The sequence below is a fragment of the Neohortaea acidophila genome (genome assembly GCF_010093505.1).
Source record: "Neohortaea acidophila strain CBS 113389 unplaced genomic scaffold BDY17scaffold_5, whole genome shotgun sequence".
In the NCBI taxonomy this organism is placed as follows: Eukaryota; Fungi; Ascomycota; class Dothideomycetes; order Mycosphaerellales; family Teratosphaeriaceae; genus Neohortaea; species Neohortaea acidophila.
This window is the reverse complement of record NW_022985514.1, coordinates 327,979-349,735: the sequence shown is the minus strand read 5'-3', so window position 1 is coordinate 349,735 and position 21,757 is coordinate 327,979. Positions and strand designations below refer to the sequence as shown.

Here is a 21,757-nt window from a genome sequence, read left to right as displayed (position 1 = left end):
GTTCTCTCAACTCGTACATGTAGTCTGGCACGTGACTGCATGCAGATGACTAAGCCTCCGACGTTTTGAACTTCAAGTTTCAAAGTCCGAGAAATTCTACCTATGACCAGTCCGTCTTCACTCGTTCCCCACGAATCAACAAGATGCCTGTCGTCAAGGGCGGCGTCTGGACCAATATCGAGGATGAGATCCTCAAGGCCGCCGTCTCCAAATACGGCTTGAACCAGTGGGCGCGAGTGTCATCGTTGCTCGCCCGGAAGACGCCCAAGCAATGCAAAGCGCGCTGGGCCGAATGGCTGGACCCGGGCATCCGCAAGATCGAATGGAGCAGGGAGGAGGACGAGAAGCTCCTGCATCTGGCCAAGTTGATGCCCACGCAATGGCGAACCATCGCGCCAATCGTGGGCCGCACGGCAACGCAGTGCTTGGAGCGCTACCAGAAGTTGCTGGATGAAGCCGAGGCGAGGGAGAGCGGCGAGCTGGGCTTGGGTGGGCCCGATGGCGGCGAGACTGCTGCGCCGAGTGCAGACGACGTGAGGAGATTGAGACCAGGCGAGTTGGACCCGGATCCGGAAAGCAAGCCTGCACGCCCCGACACGATCGACTTGGATGAAGATGAGAAAGAGATGCTGTCGGAAGCGCGGGCACGCTTGGCCAATACACAGGGAAAGAAGGCGAAGCGAAAGGCTCGCGAGAGACAGTTGGAGGAGAGCAGGCGATTGGCGGTGTTGCAGAAGAGACGCGAGCTCAAAAGCGCCGGCATCAACGTCAAGGTCACCACCAAGAAAAAGGGGCAGATGGATTACAACGCCGATGTTCCCTTCGAGAAGGCTCCAGCGCCAGGATTCTACGACACGCAGGACGAGCAGACGATGAATGAGCGCGCACGGGAGGCATTTGATCCGCGTAAACAGCAACTGGCCAACAAGCGCAAAGGGGAGCAGGAAGAGGGGGACGTGCAAGAGCCCAAGAGGCGAAAGAATGACAAGGATGGCTCTTCTGCGCTGGCTGCTGCAGCCAAAGCCGGACAGCTACAAAAGGTCCGAGAGGCGGAGCAGAGCAGCAAGCGAAGAGGTCTAGTTCTCCCTGCTCCACAAGTGAGCGAGGCAGAGCTGGAGGACATTGTCAAAATGGGAATGGCTGGAGACAGGGCCACCATGGCAGCCGAGGCGAGTGAGAACGATGCCACTAGGGGTTTGTTGGGCAGGTATACAAACACCGTGGGTGCCACGCCGCTTCGCACGCCGCGAGCGCCGCAGGAAGAGGATCGGATTGCGAACGAGCTACGAAACGCGCGCGCCAGAACGGAGACTCGGTCAGCTCTTTTGGGCGGCGACAACACTCCCCTGCACGATGGGCAATCGACAACGGGCTACGAAGGCGTTGCGCCCTCCAAGCAGGCTTTGTCGACTCCCAACCCTATGGCGACGCCAATGCGGAACGGGAATATCAATGGCGCGGCTGGTGCCCCGGGAGCTACACCTATGCGCACACCCCGTGACAATTTCAGCTTAAATCAAGAAGATGGCTCCTCATTGCCCGGTCAGACGCCACGAGATATCCGCTTGCGCGAACAAGCCGCAAAGAGTTCCCTCCGCAGCAAGCTTGGCGCTCTACCGAAGCCAAAAGAGACGGAGTGGGAGCTTGAGCTGCCGGAGGAGCAAGATGAACAGGGGGCTTCACAGAATCAAACGACCGAGGAGGATGCGGCCGTGCGAGACGCACGCAATGCGCAGATCGCAGAAGCTGCAGCCTTGGCCGAGTTTAAGCAACAGACGAGAGTGGTGCAAAAGGGCTTGCCTCGACCGAAAGTTGTTGATGTGCAGGCCATGCTGCAGAATGCCAGGAGCATCGAAGACCCCATCCAACGCTCGATTGCCGAGGAGATGGCATTGCTGATGGCGAATGATGCCGTCAAATTTGGCGGCGCCAAGGTCAAGGGTCACGCCGCGCCCGTTGCGGATCTAGACAGCGAGTCCTTGCAAAAAGCGCAGATGGAGGTTATCCTCGAGATGGGCAAGGATGGCGATCGGGAGAAGTTTGGCGCCGCGTTCGTGGAGGAATGGGAAAAGGCGCATTCCTCCACTCTTCTTCCTGGCCTGGCTGGCTACGACTCGGACGCAGATGCTGTTGATGAAGAACAACTACTCACCGAATCCTTTGACAAAGTGCAAGATGCCATCATGGCATCGGCTGACAAGGGTGCGGGGCTGGAGAAGAAGCTTGCGAAAGTGCACGGCGGGTATCTGGGCCGGCAGAAGACATTACGGCAGAAGATTGGGGAGGCGGCGGCGTTCTTAGAGAAGACGAAATTGGAGGTGGAGGTGGGCAGGGTGGCGCAAGTTGTTGAAGAGGCGGGAATCAGGGAGAGGATGGAGCGGTTGAGGGAGGAGGTGGGCTTTGTGGGGCGGAGGGAGAGAGAGGCACAGCACGAATACCGCGAGACGAGGGAGGAGATGGAGGGATTGTAAAGTGTAGTCAATCAATCGTTGGATCGACGAGAATGGATATCTGGCGGTGTGACATGATCATGCCCTGGCCACCGTCTTTGCTTGCCCAGTCACAGCTGATCATCTAGTCGGACTAGATGACACGGGCTGAAATGGGCAATCAGCCCAACAGGCATGTTTTTCTGCTGTACCACCCTGCCCAGCTTTTAATAGGGTTTCAGTGACACCGAGGATGGAGGATCGAACACTCCACGGTCATTGGGTGTAGCGTCACACCGGTCGTATTTATGAACCGGTGGGCTCTTGCTCTCCTCTACTGGCCTTTCCTTCAGCTGGACATCACTGCAGTCATCGCGCCCACTTGCAAGGACAAATGGGATTTGGCAAATCGCAAAGGGAAGAAAGCCTAGGCGGCCAAGCGGCGCGAGTGGCCGTGCATGATTGGAAGGAGGATGTGGCCGGGTGGCTGCATGCATGCGTCCACATTTCGTTCACGCACGCGCCGTCCATCCGCACCGCACAGCGCATGCAGATGAGCTGATCAGTCGTCAGCCATCAGACCTCCACCTTCCTTAAGCACAAGGCTTGGTGTTTCCATGTCGGGCACGAGGATTGAGCGGCAGAGAGAGTCGCCTTAACAGCCATGCCGACCGTGGTCCCTGTTCGTTCATTATCGAGTGGACACGGTGCACTGCCGTGTGGAGGTCTACCGTCCAGGGCCCGGCCCGTTCGATCTCGTCCCGGTCTCGTGTGCAGCAAGGCTTGGTAATCCTGCAGCGTAATTGGCCAACAGAGGGGTGTTTGTCGCACGCAACGCTAGCAAACGTGCAAGTCCTCCAACTGGGCGAGTATGGACACGCCATCACCAGGGGATATGGAGCATGGCTTGCTGAATATGCGGGAGTACCTCACGGATGTAGCACAGCATGTCTACTGCAGCACTCTTCCCGCCCGGGTTTAAACACATGCATGAGGGAGACACGAGACGACCTCGAGTCCTCGTTTGATCGGCGTGTGTTTGCATCCCACCGCGCAGGTTTGCATACAATCTTTCCAGCCCCATCGGATTCCGTGCGGACAGAGGCATGCCCCGATGGACTGGATCTCCACGTCCCTCCCGCCCCATCCCTACCCAACCAACAACCTGCATCGGCGGACGTGATTCTCGACTCGCGTGCGCCCCCCTGCGATTCGTCCATCGGGGATGTCGCGCCACCCGTCCAGCTAGCGCGTCTAGCGCCTCCTCTTCCTCCTTCCCCTAGTGGAAGCCCCATCTCTCCTCTTGATCATCTCACTACCTGATTTAACTCCCGGCACTCTCGCCAGCCATCCTCTTTCCTCTCCCTTACACTTGCTGCCGTCCGACGTCACCGTCACCACTATCGCTGCACGCCAGCCTCGTCATTCTCTTTATCCCATACCCCACGAGACTGCTCCGGAGCGTCTCGTCTTGACTTGCACCATCCGAGCTGTCCACCCGCCAAATGTACATCACGACGGACCAGAGCGATCTCCTCTCCTCCTCCCGTCCTCCTTTGCCGCCGCCCTGTCCACCTCACCGGGCGGGATAACGCGCGTCTGGCGCTGTAGAAACAAGAACAAAGGGCCCATCCCTTGCCCGGCTTCGTCGAGGTACCACCGCGGCCGCGTCTGCGCGCCGCCGTCGCCTTTCCGATGTTCCAGACTGCCGGGTACCCAGCGCATCCGCCGCGCTTCTACTTCGACTATCCACGCACGCCACAGAAGGACGGTGGTCTTGGGCAAAACTTCACGCGACACTTCTCCTACATCGCCACTCCTCCGCGAGGCCACGCGCGCCGAGCAACAGGCGAAGCTGCGACCTTCGCATTCTCCAGCTCTCCCAACTCCACCCCTCGCAGAGGCGCGGCTTGGTCTGTGCCAGAGTACACTGCCCCGCGAGACGACTACTACTACACCTCCGCGCAATCGACCCCGGCGCGAAAGGCCAACTATGTAAGTGCCTCTGATCGCATGCGCGACCACGTCCGATCCCATCCGACCCCCTACGCGTACACCGAGAAAGATGGGCAGCGGAAGCACTCGAGCAACAAGCATTCCTCTCCGCGTGCGCGTTTTGTCCACGAAGAGCCTCGCGAGCAAGACTTTGAGTATTTGCCTCGCTACGAGCAGTACGACACGCGATCGCCCCCACCGCCCTACAGGCCCCATCAAACTTACTACGACGCTGGTACTGATCGCCGTTCCTACGAGCAGGTGCCCATTTTTACCTCTTCCGCGGAGCCGAAGAAAAAGCACAAGTCGTCGCGTTCTCGTCGCTTCTCCTTCACCACCACACAGAAGACGACGCGGCCCACTGCGCAACGTCGGCCGTCCACTGCCCCCAAGCCGCCACCTCAGGCAACAGCAGAAGACGCGCGTCGCCACCGCATCCCCGCCGGCTACTCCATCAAAAACTGGGATCCCACCGAAGAACCCATCCTGCTGCTAGGCAGCGTCTTCGACGCCAACTCGCTGGGCAAGTGGATCTATGACTGGTCGGTCTACTTTTACGGCCCGGCGACTCCCATGTCAGAGGTCGCGGGCGAGCTCTGGCTATTACTCATCCAGCTCGCGGGCAAGATCAAGCGAGCGGAGGAGTGCCTGGACCGCATTCGACAGCAAGGGTGGCGTGACGTTGTCGACGAGTTTCTCGAGGCCGGCGAGCGCTTGTGGCAGCGATTCACCAAGCTGCTAAAGGTCTGCGAGGGCTACATGTGGAAGGCGGCCAAGAAGGAGTGCGGCGGGGCTCAGCGCGTGACGATGGGCAAGAACAGCGGCTGCGAGTTTGTGGATTCCATGTTCGGCCGCGATCGCGAACTCGTGCAGACGGAGAAGTTCATGGCCAGCGTGCGACTGTGGTCGTGGAGATTCGACAAGAACTGCGACGAGATCCTGCGTCACCCGACCGCTTAGGAGGCACTGGGCATTCAGTCATCGCGCGACACATTTCGCGCCACCTTCTCTCTCTCTGCTTTACGGCTTTCACTGGATTTCACTGGACTTTCGCTGGGATGGGACAGTATTTGATTCACTTCATTGGGTATTTGCGGCGCTTTGCAGGCTGTATGGCTAGGACCTTGGGGCATATCAAGAGCGCATCATGGTTTTGGGGCAAGCGGTCATGTACTCTTCACTGGGCGGCGATTCCGGGGGCTTGGGCTTCATCACGGAATATACCCTTTTGTTTTCGATTTGCGCGCAGTTAGTGGGCTTTGTATGTATATCTGCAGAGAAGGGGGGGTGTATTTGTATTGAGATGCTTCATCGTCAATTCCTCGTTAGATATTTTACCATTCTCTGTTGTCTAGCACTGTTACATGCATTCAATGGCGTAGTGGAATCATGGGTGATAGGCAATCACTCCTCCCCCTTCAGTCGCCCTTCGATGCTCTCCAAATCGTCCGTGGAATCAATCTCTATGATCCGTCCGACTTCCGACTCGCTTCGAAGCAGCTCTTTGGCCCCGGCGTACAGCATACGCATTTCTTGGGAACAGGTTGGCGGGAGGTAGTTCAACATGACATACGGAACCGCGAGTCGGCCAGAGTTCTATCTCGATCCGTGATCAGTGGCAAGCGAAAATGCGCCATACTTCCAAACTGAACAGCATACCATGGTCAAGGGATAGCTCAGCAAGACAAATCGCGGCGAGTTGTCGGGCAGTTCGTCTGCGAGCTCCGCCATGGCAGTGTAGACTTCATCGTCCGACTGCGAGATTTCGAGAGTCTTTTTGTCTATCTGGTCTTCTTGAGCATCGTCAGCGGAGGTGTCACAGCCGCAGGGGAAAAGCAGAAAGGATTGGCCATGCGTACATATCATCGCTTGGGGATCTTTGGCTCTCGATGTGGCCAGCCGGAATTTGCGCAGCTGCTGCTTCGTCTCGGGCGAGAAGGTGTAGAGACGCTGCTCGGAAGACTGCGATCGAGTCAGAGAGGCGAAGTGGACAGTCTCGACGTGCCGTGCTTACCATTGTCGTGACTGTGCGCGCGTTCCGCAGCAGGCCGGAGGGTGCTGAAGTCGAAGCCAGGATGGAGTGAAGGCAGGCCGCAGGCGAAGAGACCCCACTCCATGAGGCTCCGCAATAAAATCGCCCCGCATGATGGATTGACTGCTGCATTGTCAAGCTCAGGAGGATCTCGACGACTCGACTTCACTTCTTTTCCCCATCCCTATCTCCTCCGCCCGTCGCGCATTTCTTCATCCCATGTACGCCCGCATCAATCAGCTAGCAAGACACTTCTCGCGCCCCCTCCCCAACTATCTCCACCTCTCCGCCGCCGCTCGACCCTCACTATCAATTACGTCACGAGCCATGAGCGCAAACGACCAGGCCAAACGGACTATCAACACCGCAGCGTGTCTGATCATAGGAGACGAGGTACTCGGGGGCAAGGTGAGTCGCAGCAGCTCGCTTTGGAGCGCTCCTCGCGCCAAACAACAACGCTGAAGGCTGAGACACAGAGTGCATTCTAGACCGTAGACACCAACTCGGCATGGTTTGCCAAATACTGCTTCAGCCTGGGCATCGACCTCAAGCGCGTCGAGGTCATCCCCGACGATGAAGGCGACATCATCGAGGCCGCGAAGCGCATGTCGGACAAGTACGACTTCGTCATCACCAGCGGCGGCATCGGGCCCACCCACGACGACATCACCTATCAGTCCATCGCCAAGGCCTTCAACTTGCCGCTGGTGAAGCACGAGGAGGCACTGTCGAAGATGAAGGCAATCAGCCGCCCGCACAAGCAGCAGCCTGATTTTTCGTGGGACGTCGACTCGCCGCAGCGGAAGGCCCGATATCGCATGATTGAGCTGCCGTACGACAAGAACATCCCCGACGAGGAGCAGGTGCTGTTTGTTGCCGACGATCTGTGGGTGCCGCTGAGCGTCGTCAATGGCAACATTCACATCTTCCCAGGCGTGCCCCGGCTGTTTGAGAAGATGCTGACCGGCCTCAAGCCAACCCTTCTGCCGCGGCTGGTGGACCCCGAGGGCAAGGGCGTGCACAGGATATTGTTCAGCACGCCGCTGCCGGAGAGTGGGGTGGCCAGCTACCTGACCGAGCTGTCGCAGAAGGTGGAGGGCAAGGGAGTCAAGGTCGGCAGCTATCCCCGATGGGGCAAGAGCAAGAACACCGTCACGCTGGTGGGGCGAGACACAGAGTACATGGAGTCCTTGGTGCCGGAAGTGGAAGAGGGCGTCAAGGGGAAGCGAGTGCAGAAGGAGGGCGAGGACGATGACGATGCGAGTGACCAGGAAAAGTGACTTATACAGCCGTGTGTACCCAGCGAGGCCACTCGTCCCACCCTAGACCTGCAAGCAGTCATCGCTTCCGTCTCACTCCTCCGACAACAAACTGCCGACGTCTGAGAGTCCAGTATCCCACACGGCCGTCATCGGGTTTCGCACTCGGGGCAGGTCTGATCCCGTCGATTCTAAAGCTTCAATGAGGTCGAATTTCACCTCGAACGACTTCTTCTGCAGAATTCCTTGACTGCTAATAGTGCCCTTGGATACTCTTCGCTCTGTTTCCCGCGCGTCTTGGTGATCGTGGACAATCGTGGTAGTAATCATGCCCCCGAATGCTCGGATCCGGTGTTGACCGGCCATGCTCTGTTTGCCAGGCGACTCGTGGCGAGATGTGCGGAGCATTGTGAAGCACTACTCCTCTCCATATTCGGGCGCTTCCAAAGAGGGGGTGGAAAGACAATCGGGCTCAGCGCAAATATCGCGATCTCTCTGCTTGGCCTCTTTGCCTTCGTTGCTGCCACCGTGGATGTTCGAATGGAGCTGGTTCGGAGAGCGGTGTAGAAGGACCTGATGCACGGCAGCGTCGCCAATATGATGCTCAAGTGCATGTAAACCTGCGTGGTAATCACAATGTCGACTCTTGATCGGGTCCAGTCTTTGCTCGACACTGTCCGCCTGATGTACCTCAATCGAACCAGCGCGGGTGGGATTACCCTACGTGGACATGTTAATGCTCCTCGCCAGGCATGACGTGCGTGAGATGAGGGTACATGAGGCGCATGCTAAACAGCACGATGATGAAAACTTTGGTCTTCGTGGGTATGCGGATGTTCGTCACCAAAACAATCGCGGCCACCACGTTTCCAACGTCCAGAACAGCATTCGCGATGACAATCCCCGCCCATGTGTGGTACTGCTGCCTCTCAGCGCCGCAAGTCGTGGTAAGATGAGTGTGGCATGCGACTCACTATATCAATGCAGCGAGACTGCGGTTCAAAGTCCCAGGGATCCGGCAACTTGCATTGAAAGGTGATGAGGCAAAACGCAACGACAGCCCAGAGGGATGTGGCGATAGGAACAGCGTATGTCACACGGACAAGACTGGTGAGCTTCGTAATGCGGACGAGAAGATACGACACCGACAGGATGGCGAAGCAGAGGGCGAGAATGAAGGACATGTTCGCAACCCAAGCCATCTGTTGTTGTCGCCGAACGATCCAAGGCGCAATCTCGCTCTCGCGCTGTCCAAGGCCATGGTCTGTTTCGCCGATCGCAAGAGCGGAATTCAGAATGCCACAGAAGGTCGCGATGGTGCAATGTATGTCATCCGTTCCGAAGGGTTTGCGGAGTGTCGTTCGCACGAATAGTCGGACGAGCCAAACGCCGAACGTGATGGCGATCCCGGCTGATGCGGTCACGACGACATGACAAGCGGCGGAAGGGAGCCCACGAGAGGGCATAGAGGATATAGCTCAGGATCTTCTCGAACACATCCCATGCCGTAGGATGCGGTAGGAGGCCCAGTCACTTCACTGTGTTGTTCGGAAGATTCCTTCAGTGCTTGCTTCGATGTTGTATTGAGCTAGTCGTCCTTGCTCTGCAATGCGGCAGTAAGCCTGCCCAACACTCTGTTGCCAAAAGCCGATCGTGCGGCAGCAGCAATCACGAGCGTCACAACAACCAAGGTTACCTTACCAGCTGTTGTCTCCGGTAGACCACGCTTGCGTGCTTCGTCGACCGGCTCTCACTGCGCTCAGCTTTCCTCCACTTATTGCGCAAGGCTGTCGACTCGCCGTGAGTTGGCCAAACGCACCCGAGAACTCTCGCCATCCGATTGGTTGCGGACGAGGTTCGACAATCGGTGCGGAATCCATTGCTGACCCCGAACGCCGATCGGAGGCAGAACACACTTATAATACCATTGTCGTCCCGCTGATGGTTCGCTGTCCTCCATTTGTAGGTCAACGAAGAACGCGACTCAGTACACAATGTCACACAGCATCGGCGTGATCATCAGCAGTGTGCGTCAGCCTCGCATCTGTCCTCAAATCGCAGACTTTGTTGTCGAAACAATCCAAACATCTTCATCTGGTGCAGCTGCTGGCCGCAGCAAGCCTACACTGAAGAAGATCGATCTGGCGAATTGGACTCTGCCATTCACTGGAGAGCCTGGGATTCCGGCCCACATCAAGGACCCTTCAGAGTATTCACACGACAGCACGCGGGAATGGAGCAAGGAGATTTCCAGCCATGATGCTTTTATCTTCGTCTCGCCGCAATACAACTGGGGCTATCCGGCAGCGTTGAAGAACGCGATCGATCACCTGTACAACGAGTGGGTGGGCAAGCCGGCGATGATCGTAACGTACGGAGGCTATGGAGGGAACAAATGCGCCGCTCAGCTGGAGTCGGTGCTCAACGGCCTCCGAATGAAGCCAGCCACTGGTCACGTCGAACTACCGTACCCAGGAAGGGAGTGGGCGGCAGCAAAAGCCTTCAAAGGGGCGGATCTCGAATTAGATGCAAAGTCAGCCGGCAGTCTTTGGGCTGAGCATAGGCCAACCATTGTCGCAGTCTTCGAGGAGGTCGTGAAGTTGTTGGCGGAGCCGTCCGGTTCCTCGAACTAGCGCACATCGGCGGAAAAAAAAACACGCTTCGCCACGGAGCATCGACTAGTCTTACGTTGTGACATACCACATCTGCTGAAAGAACATAGCCGATGACCTTGCGCATGGCCAATTCCAAAGTGCGTAAGCACGCGATTGACGAAATACGCGAATCACTTTGGCGGTATCTGTGATGAAGTGCACGTTACTGCCCTGTCTTTGGACATGGGTCTTTGAGGACCATCGAATTAGTATGCTTCGGCTCAAGTGGTAGATTTAAAGTATCCTGGGGGACCAACCACATGCACTCCCATCAACCCTCGCAGTGGGTGCCTTGCCGAGCGGGCACAATGGTCATTAATGTCGTAAGAAAGCCCGGTGTAGCGAATAGCTCGTAGCCGCCTGTCTGCACGCTGCTTGCGGGCCGCTGGTCTCAAATACGCGACTGCCGCCGTCGGAATGTCTTGTCCATCATCCAGACGCGCATTCAGTAGCGATATCTTGTGGAGTAGTCTTTCGGGCTGACGACCAAACCTCTGCCTTTCTTTGCACCCTTGTAGATGGTCTCAAGAATGTCAATCAACTCCTGCTTGTCCTCGAGCACCCAGTTGAGCTTGTTGTTGTTGCCCGTGCCGAAGTCACACATCATGTGTTTGTTGCGGAAGAAGAACATGAGGGTGACGGTGTCGTAGAGTTCGTACATCTGTTTGAAGTCGGGGACTTGGTCGAGATCGCAAACGTAGATGACGGCGAAGTTCTTCACGCGGTCGGCAATCTTGTACAAGACTTCGTCCTGGCGCATGCAGTCGGGATCCCAGTCGCGACCGAAGCGGATGACAACGAGGCGGTCTTCTTCAGACATGATGGCTTGATCGACGTGCCACCCCGTCACCAGATGAGGAATGACGACGGAGCCCATTTTGCAGACTGAACGTGACTTGGGCGTGAGTGGATGGGTGGATGTTCGCTTCGCTAGGGTAGTTGGGAAGGGGAAGAGGAAGAGGTGAGAAGAGGGAAGAGGGAAGAGGGAAGAGGTGGTGCAGTGAATCAGAGTTCGGCCAACCCTTACCTAATCCTCGATGCGCACGTGCCATCAAAAAACTTCCAGCCCTTCGCGACGTGCCTGTCTCCAGACCTCTCTTCCTTTCGCGTGCAAGTATCCATCTCTCCTCCTCCCGTCCTCCGAGAGTGCACGCAAGGATGCGCATCACAGCGGAGCTGATCAACAACTCCTTGTCCTACCTCAATCCTCTCAAAGAGCGCGAACTCGACCTTCGAGGTAAGATCATCCTTGGCCCCAGAGAATGTCTGAAAAGGACAGATGCTACACTTTGCAAAGAGCGCGTTGATACATAAAGTACCCTTCCTAAAGGTCACAAGATCCCCGCCATCGAGAACCTCGGCGTCGTCGCCAAAGACCACGAATGCATTGACTTTACCGATAACGACATCTCCACCCTCGCCAACTTCCCCCTCACTCCCCGACTGCAGACATTACTGCTTGCGAGAAACCGAATCGCCAGCATCCAACCCAATCTGAGCAAGAGCTTGCCGAACTTGAGGGCATTGGTCCTGACGGAGAACCATGTCGCGGAATTGGCAGACCTGGACCCGTTGCAGGGTTTCGCTAAGCTCACGCACCTGAGCCTTATGGGCAATCCCGTTGTGGGCAAAGAGGTACGTAACGGAATGATGTGCCCGCGAGGATCCATACTGACGAGAAGATGCAGCACTACCGCTACTACCTCCTCTGGCGGTGCCCCCAAATTCGTTTCTTAGACATGCAAAAAGTCAAGGATGCCGAGCGCAAGAAGGCCGTGGAGCTCTTTGGTACTCCCGACGCTCCCACGGAACTCGCAAAGTCGATTGCCGCCGTCCGATCAAAGGGCCCCGCCAGCTTTACCGCCGCATCCACCATCAATGGAGTGAACAGGGGCAAGAAGTTGAAGATTACCGATCAGGAAAAGAGACGATTCGAGCGGGCAGTAAAGCAGGCATCCTCCCTCGCAGAGGTGCAGAGACTGGAGAAGGCTCTGGCAGAAGGGCGACTCCCCGCTGGTGTGGGAGATGAGGATGGCATGGATGAGACATGAGAGCGGGGAAGCGTGTGTTATGATACGAATGATTGGCAAGCCGTGAGCGTCGCGAGAGAGACAGACTCGCACACGCCCTCGCGTCGAGCTCACCAGCGTGCGAGCATCCCTTGGGAAAGCTGGCGGTGCGTCACGAACAGGAACGCGGATGAGGTGCATCATGGAATCCGGGTAGCCTGCATCCTTCGCCGTGGTCCATGCAGAGACTGATGCATACGCAGATACCCCTTCCAAAGCGGGTGCGTCGCTCCAACGCCGTCTACTCCGTACTGAATCGAAGTGTTGTACACCTAAATTACAACAAGGATTTTCGGTAATCGTCCCATTTTCCCTACCGCCAAATTACTGTCTCCAGGTGGTGAACGTTGTGCCTCCCCTGCCGCTTCTTTGCCCTACATTTCGCCGTCCTCCAAACTCGACCTTTCCCCACTCAACTTCCCATCGCCAACTGTCGACGGATTCCGCGAATCCATCAAAGCACGCATCTCGTATCGACTGTCGTCCTCGGAATCGAATGCAGCGTGCGTGGCAGCGTTGTCGTGATGATAGCCCGACGGCTTCGTCAGAGAGTTGCTGATTTTTCTCGAATGCGCTTTGACGCGGTCCCAGCCACCGCCAGAGGTGCGGCAGTCGGCGAGCGCCGAGAGAACGGTTGTGGTATTCGAGCGGGGCGCCGTACCATTGTGCCATGTGGGTTGAGTTGGGGCCGGAGAAGTGAATTGACAGGAGGGAGAGGAGCGCAGAGGCTGGCAATTCGGCCACATCTTCTCGGCATCGGATTTGGCTTTCTCCCGAAGGAAGTGTTGTCTGGAAGACCTTGGTCAGGATCTTGAACCAACGAGGTTGCAACAAAGGTGGGCGTACTGCTCGGCAGTAAGGCCTGGAATGCTAATATCCTCGCGACGGAAGTTGGTTGGAGCACTCTGCGCGACCTGGTCAGTAACGGCGAGATCCACGGAGACGGTAGTTTGTCCTGGCCGGGCTTACAATCTGCAATGCCGGCCTTTCCTCCTCACCCCGTTCGTCTTCATCGCAGCAGGAGAGGATGTAGCGAAGCCAGTCGCCCATCCTGACACCGAATGTATTTGGTTGCAACATGGCGCAAAAGCGAAGACCGCTGGCAAGCACGAAGGCGAGATGAACGAAAGGTGGCGAGGATGAGGGAGGATATTCCGATGAAATGCTCGCTCCCCTGCTCCTGCAAGACGGCTCGACGCAAAGCAATAAGACAAAAAGCAGCGCTAAGGGAGGGTCAGAAGGACGAAGGACGTTGGGTAATTTGAAGGCTCGGAAACGACCCCGGCATCAAGGAAGGAAACGGAGCAAGAAAGCAAAGGAGATGAAGTTGCGTGGAAGATGGCAGCGTGCACCTTGCTACACTGGCAAATGAACTCATCAATGACAAAGCGGACAGCTCACGGCATGGCCTCGTTCCTTGCAGCGTCGGATGAACCGGCGAGGTACAGTATGATGCGCATTCTTACGATCCACCCTGTTGGAATGCTTCCTCCCCTCCGCTTGTTATATTGGTCTCGGATGTCAAGGCTGCAAACTGCTAATTTAAGCAAGCGCCAAACCAGCGAGGCCATGTGCGCCCTGGAAGAGAGATACGATGGAAGTTGAGAAGGGATTGTAATAGCGTCTAATGACCGGGGCCGGTGAGCGTGTTGAGGTAGATGAGGTATTTGGTGATTTTCGTGACTTTTTCGCAGGTCGTGGGCCTACGTCGTCCACTGAAAGCGCAGCGTCTCGGCAAGCGCTGTACCACATGCCTCTCGTGTTCCGACGCGCCACCCGACAGGCGACCGCGACGTGAAACAGAAAACGCCGCTTTCCCGTTGCGGGACACTTGACGGGCAATCTCGCCTCGTGCAGCGATGCAAGGCGCCTGTCAGTGGCGCTTACTTGACAGGGTAGTCTTTGACGTGGAAATTCTTCAGTCTCACAAACTGCTCGAACCCAAAGACGCTCAGGCTTTGCCCTTTGCCACTGTTCTTCCATCCCGTCCACGCGAGATCGGGAGAGGGATAGTCTGCACGGTTGACAAACACGGTGCCTGCTTCCACGCCCTCCGCCAATTCTTGACCCTTCTGCACATCTTTCGTCCAGATGGAAGCGGTAAGGCCGAGATCACTTTGGTTCATGAAGCGGACGGCCTCATCGTCGCTGGCCACGGCTTGCACGGGAATGATGGGACCGAATGTCTCCTCTTGCATGATCTGCATGTCCGGCCTGCAGTGGATGAGCAGGGTGGGCTTCACATAGTTGCCATTCGTGGACGGCAGGCTGTCGAACGTGGCATTCGATGGCGTAGCATCCTGTGCACCGCCTTTGATAGCATCTGCGACCTGCTTCTGAATCTTGTCGACGGCTGCTTTGCTGATGACCGGCCCCACGTTCGTCTTCTCGTTCAGCGGCTCGCCCAGGTTGTATTTGGACATGACCTTTTGGACGGCTTTGACAAAGGCATCGTGAACGTCGTTGTGAACATATACCCGCTCGATGGCGCAGCAGCTTTGACCCGAGTTGAAGACGGCACCGTCCACAACTTCTTCGGCCGCCCAGTCGAGGTCGACATCATGCCGAACGTAGGCCGGGTCATTGCCACCCAGCTCCAGCCCAACCCTGCAATCGATCCGACCAGCAGCAGCTTTTTGCACGGCCAGCCCACCCGCGACGGAGCCGGTGAAACAGACGAGCTGCACCTCGGGGGCGTTGATGACCTGCGAGATTCTGTCAAAGTCGCCGCAGTGGAAGTATTGAATGACGTCCTGCTCCAGTCCGGCTTCGAGGAAGATTTTGTGGATGTGCTCGACGATGGTGGGCGTCTGGGGGGACGGCTTGAGTATGACAGAGTCGCCAGCAAGCAGGGCGGGAATGAGGGAATTGACGAGGATGAGATACGGGTACTGGAAACGGGGTAAGCACAAGGTCGACGATCACGTTGGATGAGAAGGAAATGAACGTACATTCCATGCAAATAAAACCAGAACAACCCCCAGCGGCGTTTTCCGAATGCATCTTTGAAAGCCATGCTCAGCCTGTCCAGGCGTGTCCTTGAGGGCATCGCTGCTGATCTTGAGCATGTATTCGCCTCTCGCCACCGCCGTCGTGATTTCCTTCTCCGTATAACTGATCGGCCGGCCCATCTGCTCCGTCAGCTCGCGCGCCAGCTCATCCTTGCGGTCGAGGATGAGCTGCAGCGCCTTCTTGACCGTGCGTTGCCGGGTAGAAAGAGAGGTCGTGCGGTACTTGAGATAGGCGGCATGAGCCTTCTTTGGCAGATCCTGTAGTTCCTCTGCATTTGGTTCCTGGCGAGTCAAGATTGGCTGATTGGTGGAAGGCGAAATGGTGGTCAGCGTGCCTCCGGCCATTGTTGCGCGTGGAAGAAGTAGATCCAGGTATTCCCTTGACGATGCTTCTAGCTATCTTACCACGCCTTCATCTTAGCCTCGCGTGGCATAGAATTTTATGGGCATTGATTTCGAAACGATGGGCGGCCCGAGCGGCGGCGGGTCGTTCCTGCACTGTACGTCATCCAGTAATCAACGCTTCCGACAAATCCGTCCTTCCATTATCATCATTCTTCTTCCCGTTGTCTCACGCCTTCTCACTGCCACTACCACTGCCAGCGCAATGTATCGCCATCGGCCTTGAACAGCGTCTACCCTTCGTGTGTGATTGTTGGACGCGCGCTAGGAGGATGTATTCTTCCCCGCGACTCGCGGCCGTCGCGGCGCGGACCAGCTTCGCCATTGCTCGCACACCCCGAGCCACGCCCATTGCTCCCATCAATCCCTTCCTTCGCACGCCAAAGCGATGCTTCTCCCTCCCTCCCTCGCCGCTCATTGCGCGAACCGTGCAGCGGACTGCGCGCCGACCAAGCCCGATACGTTTGCAAGCTCGCTTCGATTCCACAGCTTCCCCCAAGAAGCCCAAGTCGCGCCGACTCGTCCGCTACACCTACCGCCTCCTCGCTTCCCTTGGCTTGTTCGTGCTCATGAGCGGCGGCCTCGTTGTCGCCTTCTTTGTCTACGATGCATCGACGTACGAAGAGAATCCCGAAAGCTTCGACATTCCCGTCTCCGAATACGCCCTGACCCCCCGCCGCGGTGGGCCCAAGAATCTCCCCATTGCCGAATATTTTGTCGACGACGATGACACCCCTTCGATGAAGGAGCAGAAACACAAGCCCAAGCTCGTCATCTTGGGAACGGGTTGGGGCAGCGTGGCAATGCTCAAGCAGCTACACGCCGGCGAATACCACGTTACCGTCGTGAGCCCTAGCAATCACTTCCTCTTCACACCAATGCTACCCTCCGCCACCGTCGGCACCCTCGAATTCCGCAGTCTGGTGGAGCCGGTGAGGAAGATTGTCAAGCAGAAACACGGTCACTTTCTCAAAGCCACCGCGGTGGATGTCGACTTTAGCGAAAAGCTGGTCGAGATATCTTCCACCGGCCCGACGGGCGAGGAGGAGAGGTTCTATCTGCCCTATGACAAACTCGTAGTCGGCGTGGGATCCACAACAAATCCACATGGCGTCAAGGGCCTGGAGTACTGCCACTTCCTCAAGGACATTGCCGATGCCAGATTGATCCGCAATCAAATCATCCGCAATCTCGAGACTGCCTGCCTCCCCACCACCAGTGATGAGCAGCGCCGCAGGCTACTCTCGTTCGTCATCTCTGGAGGCGGCCCCACGGGCGTTGAGTTCGCCGCTGAGCTGTACGACATGCTGAACGAAGATCTCTGCAAGTATTATCCCCGCATCCTGAGAAACGAAATCTCCGTCCATGTTATCCAGTCTCGAGGACATATTCTCAACACGTACGACGAGGCCTTGTCGAAATACGCTGAAGAGCGCTTCGCCCACGATGAAGTCGGCATCCTGACCAATGCACGCGTGAAAGAAGTGCGACCTGAGAGCATTCTATTCACGCAAAAAGACGAGCAAGGCAACACCGTCACGAAAGAATTGCCCCAAGGCTTTTGTCTCTGGTCTACCGGAGTGTCCCAATGCGAGTTTTCTCAGACCATTGCGGCGAAGCTGGGCGATAACCAGCAGAACAAGCACGCCCTGGAGACCGACTCACATCTGCGACTGGCGGGCGCTCCCATGGGCGACGTCTACGCCATTGGCGACTGCAGCACCGTGCAAAACAACGTTAGCGCGCACATTGTCACCTTTTTGCGCACACTGGCGTGGGAGAAGGGCCAAGATCCAGAATCGATGAAAATCACGTTTGCCGACTGGCAGCAAGTCGCCAAGCGAGTAAAGTCGCGCTTCCCGCAAGCCGCCGACCATCTTCGCCGCCTCGACAGGCTGTTCGAGCAATACGATCAAGACAAGTCCGGCACTCTCGATTTCGCCGAACTCTCCGAACTCCTCCGCCAAATCGATACCAAACTGACTTCCTTACCGGCCACGGCGCAGCGGGCCAATCAGCAGGGCGAGTACCTGGCCAAGAAGTTCAACAAGCTTGCTCACTCTACCGAAGGCTTCCAGAAGAATCTCATCGCCGACGGTGACATTGACGAAGCGGTGTACAAGGCGTTTGAATATAAGCATATGGGCTCCTTGGCATACGTTGGCAATGCAGCCATCTTCGACTTTAACGGGATGAACTTTGCGGGGGGTCTGCTGGCCGTGTATTTGTGGAGGAGTATCTACTTCGCGCAAAGTGTCAGTTTGCGCACGCGGTGTTTGTTGGCTATGGACTGGAGCAAACGGGCGTTATTCGGCCGAGGTGAGTCCTGATATGGTCTATATTCGGATTGCCCTGCTAACAAGTGATTGTGCAGACATGATGAATTATTAGACGATTCGCGGTCCAGGATACACAAGATCATCGGTGATAGAGCGGCGAGTGAAAGGCGTTGCGCAGACATTCCACCGCCACGAGGACGCGTCGCCATCGGTCTCATCCGACTGCATACTTGCGAAAAGAAAAGCCAGTTGGGACACTCGAGAATGCTTCGTAAGCTTTATACAGTCGTCTCTCATCAACGGTATCCATTAGTTTAGCACGATAATCAGCAAGACCAATATGACAATCAAAATGCCGATGGTCACCCAGCTCCAATTATCCTTGCTCTTGCGCGCCACATGCCCTAATCTCTTGCGCGCTCGATCCAAGGTGGTCGTGTGCCGGTCTACGCCGCTTTCCACATCCTCTAGCAGCTCATTTTGCTCCTCGAGCTCGTTGCCCATCTGGATTCCCAAAACCCTCTGGCGCCCAATACTCTGCCCCAGCGCATCCAGCTGCTCATCTTGGTCGCGTAAGACCTGCTTGTGATAGGTGTGGATCTGCTGATTGTCCATCTGTCCCTGATCTGGCCCCTCGGGCTCGTCTCGATAGCGTTCCGTGTCGGAGAAGAGGGCGGCGCGATTTGCCGCCTCCACCGGATCCTCGCGCTCCTGCTCATCCGGGTTGTCTCGGAAGCGTACACTCCTGTTTCGACGCACCTCGGGCGATGCTTGTGCGGCGGAGAAGGTGGACTGCAGAGCCGGATCGTTCGGCCTGCTCAATTCGGGGGACATGGGCGCGGATCCATGAAACTGAGAGTAGAGGTTGGAGTATTGCTTTCGGAGTTTGGCTAAATCGGAGGATTCATGTTCGGCATTTCCCAGATCTTCTTCCTGCGCTGCCAGCTGCTCGATGCCTTCTTGCAGATTCTCGAGGGAGCGGGAGATGTGACTGTTTTGTTTTGTGGCGTCCAGATTGAGTTTGAGTGCTCTTTGTCGTTCGAGTAATGAGAGTTTGAGGTGGTCGGCGAGGAGGTACAGCTGGTTTGGCGAAGGAGTGGCCATGGTGGTAATGGGCGAGCTTGCTGTGACGTGGCCACGAGAGCTGAGCTCGGGTAGGCGCGGGTTGAATGCAACCGGTCTCTACAGCTTGATGCGAGGTTTGAAGAAGGGCAGGGGATCGAGGTGGATATGGGAGGAAGAAGAAAGGTCACAATGATTGATCGTTGCCTACATCGGGATGAAGGTGAGACGGGCACGTGGTTGGAGGGGATGCGCCGGAGCGTCCCGAGCCGGGGAGATGATGCAACGGCCTGAGGCTCGCGCCCGCACTTCAGCCACCAGCCACTCCACTCTCTCCCGCGGCCTTCTCACACCAACATCCAACCGTATCTTGACACTTGCGCACGACCCACACATCCGGACACAAGTACAACACAACAGCCGTCTGCATTCAATACCCAAGCAACGCCTGGCTCTTTCCCGCGCTCGCCCTGGGCCGATTCCAGTGAAGGTCAAGCCTGGGTATCAACACCACCTCGGCCTCATCTCCGTGGACGAGGATTCGGGAAGGGAAAGGCGCAGATGTCTGATGTTTACTCGGGAATTTGATCTTCTTGCCAACCTAGGCTCCGTTCCCCATTCCTCTATTCGCCTGAGACTGCAAGGTGGCCCTGCAGTCTCAACCACCGACACAAATCGAACCCCGCCGGCTGAATGAGGTCCGTGATGTCGAGGCGCTTCTCTCGCTCCCCACGCACCACGCAAGACTCTGCAATCCCCACTCGCAGTCCCCATCGGAGCACGTCTGGTGGGCCTTCAACTCCGACAGACGGTACACCCGTCGCAACCGAATCAGCAACATCTCAGGACGGGATAATGGAATTCCGGGGCATGCAACGTCTGGAGGCACGACGTGGCGTTGAAGAACAGCACTTCCTTGCCCGCCGCGCACGTTCACATAGTTACAACCCACCCGTAGATCTGCGCTTAGTGGACTACGTCTCCTCGTACGACCCGAATTTGATGTGTCCAATCTGTCGATGTCCGTTCGTGGACCCGGTGGTCCTGGCCGAGTGTGGCCACTGCTTCTGTCGAGAATGCATCCGGCAGTCCTGGAACACGCAGACCACCACATATACCCCACATGGCCCACACGGCGATTGTCCATCCTGTCGTACGCCTGCAAGACTCCGGCCTCGGTCCACTACGAATAACATCTTGATCAACATGACGGACGAGCTCATCGTGCGATGCCCCAAATCCGACGAAGGTTGCAAAGCCGAGGTCAAGCGCGGAGAGGTTCAAGACCATGTCAATATTTATTGTGGCTTCACATTAGTCGAGTGCGGAGCAGACCACTGCGAGTTACCGGTCCGAAGGAAGGATGTGGCTCAAGGGTGCCTGCATTACGGCGTGAGTTGCTTGTCGTGCCGCAAGGAGCTGGATAAGTGCAATCTGGACTGCCACTGGCGGAATGATTGTCCGGCCCGCCAAACTGAGTGCGCCGTCTGCAAGTCAATGGTCTTCCCTCGTGACCTTGCAGAGCATAGCAGCACGGCATGTGCGGCGATTAGCGTACCCTGCCCTGGAGCAGCACTGGGATGCTCAAATAGGAGTACCGGGGCCCAGGCACGGACTCACGCCGACACGTGTATGCTTGCAAAGTTGGCACCGATATTGACGACACAACACGAACGATTGGAGGAGCAAGAGGCTGCACAAAAGCAGATGAGTCGCAAGCTGGAAGTGCTTGAAGATGGATTCACGACGATACAAAGTATTCTCTCGCCTTTCTCCAGCGATAACATGGTGGACAAGCTTGGGACCGATCCTGGTCAACATACCGTCCTTGCAAATCGCGGGAGGTCCATGTCTACCACGGCCTCCCGGTCGGATGCTCCGTTGAATCCCATCGACTTCGACGATCCCACAACATCACCGCACGTATCATCGAACTTGCGGTTCTCTTCGATGGACCCCGCGCCGGAAGCACCGGGCCCGCGACCCACCGACCTCCCTGGGCCATACTCGGCCGACTTCGACCTCGATGCTCCAGCGTCTTTTTCAGCGCCGAACACATCCGCCGGACCATATGCCTCGCCGCTGCACCATCTACTTCATATGCACGAAAGTCTGCGAGACGAGATCAGCCGAATCTCCTCGGCTTTGTCGGAGCTCGATGGCCGCCATAGCATGCAGAATCTCAACGAAAACCTTCGCACGCGGGAAGAGATTTCCTACATCGGAGCTCAATTGGGCGGCTTACAGCGTCAAGTCCATTGGCTGACGTCTGCCCAATTGCACCGCCAGCAGGCCGGCAGAAGCCCAACACCCGGCTCCGCCACGTCTGCAGGGACCGCTATCACGGATGCAACCAGTGGAGCGGGAGTCGAGGCCGCTCTTGGCGCGGTGAATACGGCCGCGACTGCCTTGCGAGGAGCGGCAAGAATGGTGAACGTCGGCGGTAGAGAGGCAAGTGGTATGAGGAGAGGCGCAAGCGAGGAGGGCCGGACAAAGCTGTAGTCGGCGTAGAGCTGTGTTGGAGCCGGCCATGCTGATAGGAGCGAGCTGTTCGGGTCGTCCAGG

General features: G+C 56.9%; 13 protein-coding genes across 13 annotated transcripts; 7 read left to right on the top strand and 6 right to left on the bottom strand.

Annotated features, from left to right (window-relative positions):
* Window positions 1–143: 143 nt before the first annotated feature.
* Window positions 144–2,471, top strand: BDY17DRAFT_250317 (pre-mRNA splicing factor component-domain-containing protein; the record flags this gene model as incomplete). Its single annotated transcript, XM_033731049.1, has 1 exon — window positions 144–2,471. The coding sequence occupies one exon, from the start codon at window positions 144–146 to the stop codon at window positions 2,469–2,471; it is 2,328 nt and encodes a 775-aa protein (XP_033589601.1).
* Window positions 2,472–3,745: 1,274 nt separating this feature from the next.
* Window positions 3,746–5,729, top strand: BDY17DRAFT_296659 (uncharacterized protein). Its single transcript, XM_033733485.1, has 2 exons — window positions 3,746–4,424; window positions 4,686–5,729. The coding sequence occupies exons 1-2, from the start codon at window positions 4,125–4,127 to the stop codon at window positions 5,382–5,384; spliced, it is 999 nt and encodes a 332-aa protein (XP_033589600.1). The 5' UTR covers window positions 3,746–4,124; the 3' UTR covers window positions 5,385–5,729.
* Window positions 5,730–6,579, bottom strand: BDY17DRAFT_296656 (uncharacterized protein). Its single transcript, XM_033733484.1, has 4 exons — window positions 6,439–6,579; window positions 6,284–6,386; window positions 6,084–6,214; window positions 5,730–6,020 (listed from the first exon to the last, which is right to left on the bottom strand). Exons 1-4 carry the CDS (start codon window positions 6,439–6,441, stop codon window positions 5,829–5,831), a joined length of 429 nt encoding a protein of 142 aa, XP_033589599.1. The 5' UTR covers window positions 6,442–6,579; the 3' UTR covers window positions 5,730–5,828.
* A 96-nt stretch (window positions 6,580–6,675) lies between these two features.
* BDY17DRAFT_310107 (MoaB/Mog domain-containing protein) lies at window positions 6,676–7,736 on the top strand (the record flags this gene model as incomplete). The annotated part of the gene is made up of 2 exons (XM_033735399.1): window positions 6,676–6,864; window positions 6,945–7,736. 2 exons carry the CDS (start codon window positions 6,676–6,678, stop codon window positions 7,734–7,736), a joined length of 981 nt encoding a protein of 326 aa, XP_033589598.1.
* Window positions 7,737–8,285: 549 nt separating this feature from the next.
* BDY17DRAFT_139834 (uncharacterized protein) lies at window positions 8,286–9,445 on the bottom strand. Its single transcript, XM_033729498.1, has 2 exons — window positions 8,690–9,445; window positions 8,286–8,634 (listed from the first exon to the last, which is right to left on the bottom strand). The coding sequence occupies exons 1-2, from the start codon at window positions 9,179–9,181 to the stop codon at window positions 8,449–8,451; spliced, it is 678 nt and encodes a 225-aa protein (XP_033589597.1). The 5' UTR covers window positions 9,182–9,445; the 3' UTR covers window positions 8,286–8,448.
* Window positions 9,446–9,709: 264 nt separating this feature from the next.
* On the top strand, window positions 9,710–10,348 carry BDY17DRAFT_310105 (flavo protein-like protein; the record flags this gene model as incomplete). The annotated part of the gene is made up of 1 exon (XM_033735398.1): window positions 9,710–10,348. The coding sequence occupies one exon, from the start codon at window positions 9,710–9,712 to the stop codon at window positions 10,346–10,348; it is 639 nt and encodes a 212-aa protein (XP_033589596.1).
* A 466-nt stretch (window positions 10,349–10,814) lies between these two features.
* BDY17DRAFT_323790 (mitosis protein DIM1-domain-containing protein) lies at window positions 10,815–11,246 on the bottom strand (the record flags this gene model as incomplete). Its single annotated transcript, XM_033737081.1, has 1 exon — window positions 10,815–11,246. The coding sequence occupies one exon, from the start codon at window positions 11,244–11,246 to the stop codon at window positions 10,815–10,817; it is 432 nt and encodes a 143-aa protein (XP_033589595.1).
* Window positions 11,247–11,527: 281 nt separating this feature from the next.
* BDY17DRAFT_250515 (leucine-rich repeat-domain-containing protein) lies at window positions 11,528–12,420 on the top strand (the record flags this gene model as incomplete). Its single annotated transcript, XM_033731069.1, has 3 exons — window positions 11,528–11,606; window positions 11,700–12,004; window positions 12,058–12,420. 3 exons carry the CDS (start codon window positions 11,528–11,530, stop codon window positions 12,418–12,420), a joined length of 747 nt encoding a protein of 248 aa, XP_033589594.1.
* A 277-nt stretch (window positions 12,421–12,697) lies between these two features.
* Window positions 12,698–13,647, bottom strand: BDY17DRAFT_139808 (uncharacterized protein). Its single transcript, XM_033729497.1, has 3 exons — window positions 13,408–13,647; window positions 13,285–13,343; window positions 12,698–13,227 (listed from the first exon to the last, which is right to left on the bottom strand). Exons 1-3 carry the CDS (start codon window positions 13,516–13,518, stop codon window positions 12,813–12,815), a joined length of 585 nt encoding a protein of 194 aa, XP_033589593.1. The 5' UTR covers window positions 13,519–13,647; the 3' UTR covers window positions 12,698–12,812.
* Window positions 13,648–14,321: 674 nt separating this feature from the next.
* Window positions 14,322–15,794, bottom strand: BDY17DRAFT_250938 (Aldehyde/histidinol dehydrogenase; the record flags this gene model as incomplete). Its single annotated transcript, XM_033731122.1, has 2 exons — window positions 14,322–15,329; window positions 15,390–15,794. 2 exons carry the CDS (start codon window positions 15,792–15,794, stop codon window positions 14,322–14,324), a joined length of 1,413 nt encoding a protein of 470 aa, XP_033589592.1.
* Window positions 15,795–15,912: 118 nt separating this feature from the next.
* BDY17DRAFT_316593 (uncharacterized protein) lies at window positions 15,913–18,242 on the top strand (the record flags this gene model as incomplete). Its single annotated transcript, XM_033736022.1, has 3 exons — window positions 15,913–15,949; window positions 16,341–18,170; window positions 18,226–18,242. The coding sequence occupies 3 exons, from the start codon at window positions 15,913–15,915 to the stop codon at window positions 18,240–18,242; spliced, it is 1,884 nt and encodes a 627-aa protein (XP_033589591.1).
* Window positions 18,243–18,439: 197 nt separating this feature from the next.
* BDY17DRAFT_310099 (uncharacterized protein) lies at window positions 18,440–19,234 on the bottom strand (the record flags this gene model as incomplete). The annotated part of the gene is made up of 1 exon (XM_033735397.1): window positions 18,440–19,234. The coding sequence occupies one exon, from the start codon at window positions 19,232–19,234 to the stop codon at window positions 18,440–18,442; it is 795 nt and encodes a 264-aa protein (XP_033589590.1).
* An 828-nt stretch (window positions 19,235–20,062) lies between these two features.
* On the top strand, window positions 20,063–21,694 carry BDY17DRAFT_250896 (uncharacterized protein; the record flags this gene model as incomplete). Its single annotated transcript, XM_033731115.1, has 2 exons — window positions 20,063–21,005; window positions 21,162–21,694. 2 exons carry the CDS (start codon window positions 20,063–20,065, stop codon window positions 21,692–21,694), a joined length of 1,476 nt encoding a protein of 491 aa, XP_033589589.1.
* Between the last annotated feature and the right edge of the window lie 63 nt (window positions 21,695–21,757).

Excerpts from the sequence above, each read along its gene's own strand:
- BDY17DRAFT_296659 (XM_033733485.1), top strand. The coding sequence starts at position 4,125 with ATGTTCCAGACTGCCGGGTACCCAGCGCATCCGCCGCGCTTCTACTTC. Across the intron at positions 4,425-4,685 it reads CGGCGCGAAAGGCCAACTAT|GTGCCCATTTTTACCTCTTC; the intron begins GTAAGTGCCTCT and ends TCCTACGAGCAG.
- BDY17DRAFT_296656 (XM_033733484.1), bottom strand. Across the intron at positions 6,215-6,283 it reads AGATCCCCAAGCGATGATAT|ACCAGATAGACAAAAAGACT; the intron begins GTACGCATGGCC and ends ATGCTCAAGAAG. Across the intron at positions 6,021-6,083 it reads TGAGCTATCCCTTGACCATG|AACTCTGGCCGACTCGCGGT; the intron begins GTATGCTGTTCA and ends GGATCGAGATAG.
- BDY17DRAFT_139834 (XM_033729498.1), bottom strand. The coding sequence starts at position 9,181 with ATGCCCTCTCGTGGGCTCCCTTCCGCCGCTTGTCATGTCGTCGTGACC. Across the intron at positions 8,635-8,689 it reads AGTCTCGCTGCATTGATATA|TACCACACATGGGCGGGGAT; the intron begins GTGAGTCGCATG and ends GAGAGGCAGCAG.
- BDY17DRAFT_139808 (XM_033729497.1), bottom strand. The coding sequence starts at position 13,518 with ATGTTGCAACCAAATACATTCGGTGTCAGGATGGGCGACTGGCTTCGC. Across the intron at positions 13,344-13,407 it reads AAAGGCCGGCATTGCAGATT|AGTGCTCCAACCAACTTCCG; the intron begins GTAAGCCCGGCC and ends CAGGTCGCGCAG. Across the intron at positions 13,228-13,284 it reads CCAGGCCTTACTGCCGAGCA|ACAACACTTCCTTCGGGAGA; the intron begins GTACGCCCACCT and ends AAGGTCTTCCAG.